The sequence below is a fragment of the Poecilia latipinna genome, unplaced genomic scaffold (genome assembly GCF_001443285.1).
Source record: "Poecilia latipinna isolate Pla-1442-1.1 unplaced genomic scaffold, P_latipinna-1.0 Scaffold1734, whole genome shotgun sequence".
Classification (NCBI taxonomy): domain Eukaryota; kingdom Metazoa; phylum Chordata; class Actinopteri; order Cyprinodontiformes; family Poeciliidae; genus Poecilia; species Poecilia latipinna.
The window spans coordinates 249,426-259,411 of record NW_015114350.1 but is presented as its reverse complement, the minus strand read 5'-3'; the positions used below and the strand labels follow the sequence as shown (position 1 = coordinate 259,411).

The following is a 9,986-nucleotide window of genomic DNA, read 5'->3' as shown; positions in this document are numbered from 1 at the left end:
AGGTGAGGCAAAACATACAAAAGGAAAAGCTTTCTGTCACTGTGATCCATCCACAGGTAGAATAGCCGTCCTGTAGCCAGCAGCCGTCTCCCTGTAGTTTCACGTTCTCCATCTTAGTTTTTTATACACATCCAGTGGAGCTCCTAACCTCTGTAGTATCCTGAGAACTCATACTCATTCAGCGATGTTAGCTCCACCCCAGTGAAGTAGATGAGAAATGGAAGTGCAACGTTCTTTTAATGGATGACGTTAGAATAATGTGTTACGTTAGGCCACCACTCGTTTGAGGAACATTCGCTGAAGCATCAAACATCATCTCATCATGGAGAGGGCCACATACAAACACAAGCTGAAAGGAAAGGTACCCTTGTTAGCTGTAGTGGTTAGAAGTGCATTTTGTGGTAGAACTGCATCGGGTGGCTTAGGTCGATATATGTGGAAGGCTTGAAATGCAAGAGATATAAGTCGCACGTGATGTGTTTTATAAATTGGAGCTTATCTTCCTGACACAATGACTTGTGAGCTCATGAAAGGTGTTACATGTGATTGCGGGACTTTTTCATAGTCTGATCTATAATTAACTCTTTTTTTATGTTCATTTGTTAGGGTGAGTTTTTCTTAATAAAAAGAAAACAGAACCAAAGAAAAATCCCATTTTGGACTATTTTGGCGCATTTGCCGCACAATAAATTCATAAATGAAGTTTGTAGATGTACAGAAAATGTATTTATTGTCTACTATGTAGTGTTTAAAGGATCTATGCCAATAGTTTTTCCTTTATTTAGTATGAACTGTAATGATTTTCAAGAAAAAAATATTTGACTTGCTCACAAGCAAAAGTATTTATACAATCTTCAAAAAAAAATAAAAATAAAAATTGTCCCTGAAAAAGATGGAGGAAAATCACTTGCCTTTCAGGGCTTCAGTAGATTTACCCACAAGTTACACCTTGTAAAAATGTATGAAAGTAAAATTAATCTTCTTTTGGTATTGTTATTTTTGTATTAACAATAAAATTGATGGGTTAGACCAGCACACATCTGTGGAACATGGACATGTAATTCAGAGCCAGACATCATCTCAGCATGGAGAGGAGAGAAAAGGTAACGCACTTCTACTATTAAGAGCATGATAATGTTTTCTGAAAGGCTGCCAAAAAAAAAAAACATCTTAAAGTGGTGTATTATTTTCATGATAGCTGTGTCAACCCCTCACAAATCCAATGGACATGTTCATGAGACTCATGGCCACCAAACGGCAACAGATGAGCAAAGGCACAGTGATACTCAGAAAGCAGGTATCTATTCAGTTTGTGTTCTTTTACGGTGGTTTCCTTATATTGGAGTGCGTGCCTACTAGAAACAGCAAAAGTGGATGTGAATGTTTGCTGCCTATATTAATGAACATTATTGCATCAGTCTCCCAGATGCATGAGAGTCTCGCACAAGGCCACAAAACAGCAGCCTCACATGGACATGGAGAGGAGGGGCATGGACACAATAAAGTAGAAAGGACAGGTATACAAGTGTGGATGTAATAATCTGAAGCTGGACTGATGGAAACATCAGAGAGAGCAAACAGCCTGCCCCTTTTTTTTTTTTTTTTTTTTTTTTTTTGCTTTTTGCTACATCAGAACCACAAACTTTAATGTCTTTATTGGGATTTCACGTGACGGAGCCACAGCAATTAGTGCGTAGCTGTGAACCAGAGGGGAAACAGACACAGATTTTGACAGTTTTTACAGATAAAAATAGGAAATGTGCATAATGTATTATATTTGCCCATTCTTCTTTGCGAATAAGCTCGAGTTCAGTCAAATTGAAGAGTTTCTATAAACAATAATTGTTTATAGAAATTGAAAGTCTTGCCAAAGACTTTCAGCTGAATTGTAACTCATGAATAAGTAACCTAAGCTGCAGCTCTGGCTGCGTGTTGCCAACCTCATAGGTGAACCTCTAATCCCATTCCAGTTAATTACTGCTGGGTATCATCCAGTATTCGTCTCTCCATCAGCTCTGACACGCTGCATAATGCTGCCACCACCATGTTTCACAGTGGGTCTGGTAGTTCTCTGATGTGCTTGTATTAGATTTTGGTCTGCTGTAGCCAGAGCACCATCTTTCACATGTGCTCCACATGGATTGTCGCAAACGGCTCGTGACGTTCTTTTAACAGGGACACAAAAAAAAACAACAAAAAAAACACTGATAAAAAGGTCAGATTTGTTGTTGTGTTAAAAGATTTTTCCAGCTGAGCTGGGCTGAGATTTACGTACACCGGGTCACTCGGCTGCCTGTCTGAGTAATGCACCCGTTGCCAGGCACGTCAGTTTTAGTGGTCAACTCTGCATCCTTTTCCTTTCACTGTATTTGTATGTGCTACTTTTTATGTGGGTCTGTTATTAAATTAATTCCACTAAAATACACTGACGTTTGAGGTTGTAACAAAGTAAGTAAAAGCTGAAGATGTGTGAATGATTTCTCAAGGCACTGCAAGTTTATAAAAATGATCTGAAGTCTTAGTTAGGAAATAATAGCATACTTTTTAAAAGTAGGTGCTGTGTGATTTTTAAATTATATATCACAATGTTAGGCAAATAAATATACAATATGATGCCGCTGGAACCTTAGAAGTGTAAGAAGGAAACACTTTGCTTCTCCTCTAAATATTAAATGATTTATTTTAGATCCCCACAAGCCCAGTGGACACGTACATGATGCTCATGGTCACATATCGGCAACCCCACATGGGCGTGGAGAAGAGGGGCGCACACACACAAACACTGAAAGGACAGGTACATAGAAAGCAGGGATAATTGAGTTGAAAACTCTAATGTTACTATCAGCTTACAGAAAATAACTGAGAATTAAAGGTGCAAAAGGTAGATCTTTACTCAGGCATTTACTCGTAAGCTAAATGAAAGCATGTATTTCAGATCCTCATGAGTCTCATACTGTTGTACATCATGGCCACAAATCGACTACCTCACACGGACATGGAGCGATGGAGCACGCACACGCAAAAGTTGGAAGTACAGGTAAACTTTTAGATGGATGGTTAAAAGATTTTGTAAATTTTTCCAAAACTTTGAGGTCATACACATTTACAAAACATGCCCTATAAAGAGTTAAAAACTGCAAAAAGCAGATATAGTTTGTGTTTGTTTTTGTTTGTTTTTTTTATCTGGTATTTTATTGACAATTATTATTTCAGATGCTCATGTGTCTCACACCCATGTGCATCACGGTCAGAACCCCCCAGGCTCACACGGGCACGGAAAGACAGAGCTCTCCCACGGACGAGTTGAAGCGATTGAAACGACAGGTATAGCTGTTAGACGGAGTAGACGTTATTCTCTTGAAATCAAATAATGTACGATATGCATCAGATACGTTAGCAAAAGGGGGAGGAAAAATAAGGACAATGGTTGTGCAGACTTGTCATCTTGTTGACGATGCTTATTTCAGATCCTCCGGCGTCTCATGGACACAGACATGAGACGCACGGTCACAAATCGGCAGCCTCACATGGACACGGACATGAGACGGACACACACAGAAAAGTTGAAGTGACAGGTACACTTACTAGATTTATTCAAAGATTAGGTCATGGAAACGTCATGTTGGTACATACGAAAAATAAAAATAAAAGCTAAAATCAATTAGAAACTGAGGAAAGATATCTTTAGAGAGTTTTCTTTGAGACCTTAATAAATAAAAATGTTAATTCCAGGCCATGACAAGTCCCTCGGACATGAGGCTCATGGCCACAGTTCAACAACCTCTCATGGACACGGAGAGGAGGAGCACACACCCAGACATGTTGAAATGACAGGTAGAGCTGTTAGACACAGCATAATGCAAAAGTATTCAAAACCCTTGACCTTTTAATATATATTTTGTAACATTATAACCAGAAAATTTACAACTGTAGCTGCAAGTTGACAAAATGTAAAAAAGCTTGAGACATATGAATACTTTTGCAACATCTTATTGTTGTGGTAGTTTAATAGATCAAGCACAAAAGTGAAAAGAAAAAGAAAAAAAGCTACAAAAACTAACGCACAAAAACAAGTAGCGATGTACAACAGACGTTTATTTGTAATCTCAATAAGATTATTGATTCCAGATGCTTCCAAGTCCCATGGACATGGACAAGAGATTCATGGCCACAAATCAGAGCATGGAGAGGCGCAGCATAGCCCAGGTACCACTTGGTTCTACATAGAGTATAGCATAGCATAGGATAGAATAGTTCCTCATTAGTTACATTTGGAATCTCGTAATAATAACAAAAAAATGTTGTTTCTGGTTGTGAAGACCCTCATAAGTCTGAAGAACATGGCCACCAATCCGCATCATTTGCACATCCACAAAGTGGAGGGCACGGGGAAACTCACAGGACAGGTGTCTGTTTTTACACGCCGTTATAGAGATCCTCCTATGAATCAACGTAAGAGCTTTACTTACATCTCTGCTGACAATGGCATTTCAGTCGCACATGGTTTTGAGGAGCACGCACACAGCACTCACGGCCACAAAGCACCAATCCCATCGCGGCGCGGGGAGGACAGGGAGGACGCTCACGGCCACAGGAGGGCTGAAAATGAAGGTACTTCGATTTTATGCAGTCATTGCGACGCGCTCGTAGATTTACAGTAGCTATGAATGCTACATTACATGTGAGGCAGCGGAAGCGGAGTAGATAAACATTGACAACAAATTAGGCTTGGCAGCTCACAGTGAGATGGGAAAATGCATCTAAACTTATTTCTTCTACTGAATAATGACCTGTCAGTCAACATGAGCAATACTGCTAAATCTTGATCTGGTAGTAATAGTAGTGCCACATTATTTTATGAAAGGCCTTTAGTGATGTTGAAGGCAAGAAGTAAAAAAAAAACTGCCTGCTATATGAAGTAAAGGTACAATATGCAGCTTTACTCTAATCAGAATGTTGTAAGCATTTGGTATTGCCTTTTTTATTATTATTATAATCGATGTCAATAATTTTTTACTCACAAATCTGTGAATGATCCTGACTTTAGTGTTTCGCGCTATAGTGTCAAGAAAAGTATTTGCCCACTTTCAGATTTATTTCCGTTTCTATTTAAGTGAAACACACTTAAATGTTTCAGATTGTAAAAAAGAAAGAAAGAAAGAAAGAATAATTATGATTCATTTGTCATGGTACAAGCTACTCAAACCTACCTTTCCCTACTTGGGAACGTATTTGCCTCCTAAACCCAATAGCAAGGAGCCATCTACTCCGCTGTCAAGGAGTTTTGGCTCACCGCTCTCTGAAACATAGTTATAATTTAGCCATGTTGCAAGCGTGAGCAGTCTATTCAAGTTTATGCTGCAGTCACAGTCTAGACTTTTTCATTTTTGTTTTCCAAGTGTTTCAAAGGTGGACTTCATGGTGTCATTCAGATCAATGACCAACTTCATGACCCAGCTTAAAGCCCCAAACTGGACAGACATTCAGGTTTTCCATTGTGGTTTAGAGCACAAGTCATGGTTATCTGTAGTCACAGTAAGTCAGCAACATTATGCCAGCATTCAACATGTTTGAATGTTGGTGTAATATTTTGCCAAAAGTCCTGGGGGTCATTAGGTGTGACGAAGAAGATGGTTGTAGCAATTTCCACACTGGTGGATGTCAGAGATTTTTTCTTTTTCCATTTGTTGTTGGATTTCTGTAGGTCAAAGCATGATGACTTGCTTTTGGAGATCTTTCAGCCTGCTTATTGGTGTCAACCTCATTTTTTGATTCTGGCAGTAATAAAGTGTCTGTATGTCCAGTAAAGTTAAAACTTAACTGACAAAAAAAAAAAAAAAAACGAAGTAATTACCAAAGGGGCAAATTATTTTGTTCGGTAAACCACTCCTGATTTAAACCCTGCTGAACGAATATAAATTGATTTTTTTGAGTGGTGGTTCATTTGTAGAGCACAGTATCGTTGTAAACCACGGGAGAGGAGGAGGTGGTCACGGAACCATAAGGCACGGTGTTCGGAAAGAAGACGACGAGGACAAAGAAAGAAGGAAAAAGAAAGGTAGAACCCTCTATCGATGTAGTCGCGCAGCGGTTCGTAACTGGTTGCACATATTGATTACACAGCTGAGGCAGCTTATTGTTTTTTCTGTTACTATTTGTTAGCTGTATTTGTGCTGAAGTGAGGCTCCCGGTCCTGCTTACGGTCTAGGAGTTCAGTTTCTTATCGTCCCATGAATGCTGGTGTATAAAAACACATGTAATGAGTTGTTAGCATGAAGAAATGAAGTGCGTTTTTGAAACATCTCAATCTGCTGCGTGAATTAACAACCTCTTATTACGGTTGTTAATTTTAAAGTGTGACATTGCTAAGGGACAAAGTATAAGCTGTGCTTGCTGTGAAGTCACTTCTGACGGTCAAACTATGGACGCTGTGATATCGAGACTGGAGGGAGCGTTTTTAAAGTTCTCCATCTTCTCAAGTGAAGCTGGGAATTTTGACGACTTCCCGTCAACACCCAAGAAACTTTAAACAAGTTCCACTATTGGTTTCCGGCTTTTTAGTTTGTTTCAGAATAACAATTTGCACACATTACTACATCGCCTTTTCAACCAAATCAAAGCATATTTTGTAACTAGAAAGCAACACAAGACATTTCTTTATCAATTTTTCTTTTTCAATTATGTCCAACCAGTAAAGAACTCTGCAGTAGTTATAGAGTCCGTCAGCTTTGCAGAACAAATTACAACCCATTTTCCCAGGTAGACTTACATTTTAATCCCAAACACCTAATCTATTAGGTTCCTCTGTAGAGTCCTGTGTTGTTCTGACGCCGTCCTCTAGGCTATGCAGACTCCAGCTGTGAGAATGTAAAGTGCAGTAGAAGACTGTGGCATGGTGAATGGCATGAATCTTAAACACAGGTTCCTTCATTTCCCCAAAGGGCTTCTGAAACTCCTGATCTCAGGAGAGCCTCAGGTCAAACAGTTACTCGGGATCATATATGACAGTTTTAAAGGTAAGAGGCCGACATTCTTAGCATCGGGTCCGAAGGACAAGTATTATATCTCGATGTGCCTTCTGGATTCTTTGGTGTTAAAGTTTGTGGGGAAAAATTCCTTCGCCTTGCTCCATCTTTTTCATCTGTCCCTCTTTGTCCACTCCTTCCCTCTGCGCTCGCTCCCCTCTCATGGCTGTGTTCACTTTGTGCTCACGATTAAGGTAAGGAGATGCACTTTGTGTTCATGCTGCTGTTCAAACACCTGCTAGTTGTTCACATTTATTTTTTCTTTTCTGAAAGGGACGCTTGTTTGGAAAACGTGCAATCGTCGCTTTAAACTCGCAACAGTTTTCTCTCACTGTGACCTTTCACTGTTAACCATTCACAACTGATAAATACCAACAAACCAGCATCTTGACTCATAACGCTAATTTGAGGAAGAATGTCCCATTGCCTTTCCAGTCTGGAAAGTAATTGGCCATTTATATTTAATTAGGCAGGTCTCCCCTACTGCTTGCACGGTTCCCTCAGTGCTGAGAGAGGCACTTTATGGTTCTCCTTGCGTTGGCTTCCTTTAAACCGGCTCATTAATATTTTAGCTGGCATCATCAGCCGAACAATAATAAAATAATAATGTGACGGCTGATTAAACAGCTAAACTCCGACTTTTTAATGTGCATTTAAATGTGTATTTCCATAAACATGCCCGGTAAACGCCTCTTTAGAGGACAGTGATGCCTTGCAGCACATCACTGCAGCCAACTTCTGAAGCTTAATAAAAGCTTAATTAGGAAGTGGCCTCAGCCAAGATAATCAGCCAGCGTGGAGCATCGCTGCTCCACCGACGGCTGCACCGCCTCTGCACAACGCAGGCACCTCTGTTCCTAATGTCATTAATCTCTCTATGAAGAGAAATTATTCCAATCGTTACACAATTTCACTTTTTTTTGTTGTTGTTGTTTCGGCTCGTGTTGCTGTGACGGACTGGCGACCTGCAAAGGGTGTACTCTGCCTCTCGCCCCAGTTACAGCTGCAGATGAGAGCTGCGATTGTGTCACTGGCGCCACCTTGACGTTGAGAACCTGTCCTCAAAAAGCAGCTGCAAGATCACTAACTTTAAATAATCTACCGGCTAATCTACTGTTTAATTATAGCACACAGAGTTGTGGCAGTGTACAAACACACACAGAAGAAATTAAATTTATATATATTTTTTCACAGACAATGTATTTTTACATACCGTTTTATGCAACATGTCTTTATTGTCAAAGTTGTAAATGTTGCATTCATATCAGCTCTTCTTTTTTCAGATATTTCACGTCAGCTGGATTGTTCAAACTATAGGTTTTAGTGAAAGTTGTTGGAGTCATATTGAATTGAAAATGAAGCATCATAGTCACTGGGCACAGGAAAATCAGAATACAATGATAAAAAAAAAATAACTGTTAGATCGAACAACAGCTTAATCAATGTGAAGCGGTACTTTGCACAGATTAATGCAAATGTTTCAGGGTCTCTATCCATAATAAACTCAAGCCAATTATTTACAGGAAGATTTACCATCTGCTGCATGTGGCGATTTTAATACTAAAAAAAAAAGTTCTAGTTAAATATATATTATATTAACCACACCGTGTTTTCATTAAGATGATAATTAATAAAGCCTTAATTTTGATCATTCTCAAGCTTTCATGACCGCTGGATCTCTCATGTCCCTCAAAGTGATTATAAAGTTGTTATTCCACGCATGAACGACCCATGGGTTTGATTTTAAGGAGAACAGGCTCGCTGAGGAGGACTGCCCCAAATGCATCTCATTTAAATTTCAGCTAGTTTTATCAAGCTCGTTTCGTTGCCTGTGCTCTCGACTGGACCCGTCACGCTAACGAGGGTCGGGCTGATTTCGCAAGTTTCCGCTTCGGGTCCAGAAACACCGACTGCATCCTTCGCTTCCGACTCCCCGGTTTATGATTTTGCGGCTTGTAATCGAGTCATCTGGTAACGTAATTAAATTCCCGGGCAGAATTAACATGCCTGAACCTACGCGAGATTAAATGCACGAGCACAAACAGTCGCCCGCAGAAACACACAGGATGGAATGGAGGAATTCCCCTCAGTAATCAGTGCAGCACACTGAAGCAGACTCAGCAAACCTGCGAGTGTGTGCTAATGGAGAGGGAGTGGTTTGTCTTTATGGAGCCAATATAGAGTGAGAGATGCGCCCCATAAAACACAAGCAGAGCAGTTTATTCTTCAAACTGACGCCTAACCCCCCGTTTGATGAATTGGTTAGAGCGGATCGGTTTGCACTTCTTCCTGCCGCCTTCGATGAAATCCCACCTCTTTCCCCATTTTGGTTATTTACACTTTGAAGTCAAAATATGAACCTGTTTTGCTTGGGAACCAAACCGAAATATGTCTCTTTTCATTCAGACTGTGAGTGCTACGGCCACTCCAACCGCTGCAGCTACATCGACTACCTGAACATCGTCACTTGTGTCAGCTGCAAGCACAACACCAGAGGCCAGAACTGCCAACACTGCAGACTGGGATACTTCCGCAACGCCTCTGCCGAACTGGATGATGAGAACGTCTGCATCGGTCAGTCTGCTGGGAGTCGATGGGAGTGTGTGCGGAGGGGCGGGGGGTCAGATCAACGTGTGTGTGTGTGTGTGTGTGTGTGTGTGTGTGTGTGTGTCAATATAGCAGCAGAGTGGGATTTTTTTCTGTCTAATAGAGGAGCACATAAAAGAATGCTTGTTTGAAAATTAACACAATTACTCATGTGGTTTTAAGCCGAGGAATAACTGGTCAGTATTGTGGATGGAGGATTAAATTTGAATGTACAAAAACAAACCAACAAACAAAAGAACCATTCTTACAATAAAACATATGACTGCTTGTCTGAAAATGATCTAAATTACACTGGACTGGTATAAATGTTGATTTTTTTTTTTTTTTTTTTTTTACTCTTTTTAGACCAATCTT

General features: G+C 40.1%; 1 protein-coding gene across 6 annotated transcripts in view; it reads left to right on the top strand.

The window, feature by feature from the left end:
• Nucleotides 1-37: 37 nt before the first annotated feature.
• The window catches only part of ntng2b (netrin g2b), a 29,238-nt gene continuing 19,289 nt past the window's right edge, over nucleotides 38-9,986 (top strand). The window contains exons 1-15 of one of the 6 annotated variants that reach the window (XM_015060683.1): nucleotides 39-361; nucleotides 1,029-1,103; nucleotides 1,199-1,297; nucleotides 1,419-1,517; nucleotides 2,687-2,794; nucleotides 2,936-3,037; nucleotides 3,214-3,324; nucleotides 3,468-3,575; nucleotides 3,733-3,834; nucleotides 4,129-4,206; nucleotides 4,320-4,406; nucleotides 4,495-4,611; nucleotides 5,951-6,058; nucleotides 6,942-7,016; nucleotides 9,432-9,599. In XM_015060683.1, coding sequence (XP_014916169.1) covers nucleotides 1,427-1,517; nucleotides 2,687-2,794; nucleotides 2,936-3,037; nucleotides 3,214-3,324; nucleotides 3,468-3,575; nucleotides 3,733-3,834; nucleotides 4,129-4,206; nucleotides 4,320-4,406; nucleotides 4,495-4,611; nucleotides 5,951-6,058; nucleotides 6,942-7,016; nucleotides 9,432-9,599 — 1,255 coding nt within the window. In that variant the 5' untranslated portion in view covers nucleotides 39-361; nucleotides 1,029-1,103; nucleotides 1,199-1,297; nucleotides 1,419-1,426. Of the gene's footprint in view, nucleotides 362-934; nucleotides 1,298-1,418; nucleotides 1,518-2,686; nucleotides 2,795-2,935; nucleotides 3,038-3,213; nucleotides 3,326-3,467; nucleotides 3,576-3,732; nucleotides 3,835-4,128; nucleotides 4,207-4,319; nucleotides 4,407-4,494; nucleotides 4,612-5,950; nucleotides 6,059-6,941; nucleotides 7,017-9,431; nucleotides 9,600-9,986 lie in introns of those variants that run through there. The other 5 variants (XM_015060682.1, XM_015060679.1, XM_015060680.1 and 2 more) reach the window with 5 other exon arrangements.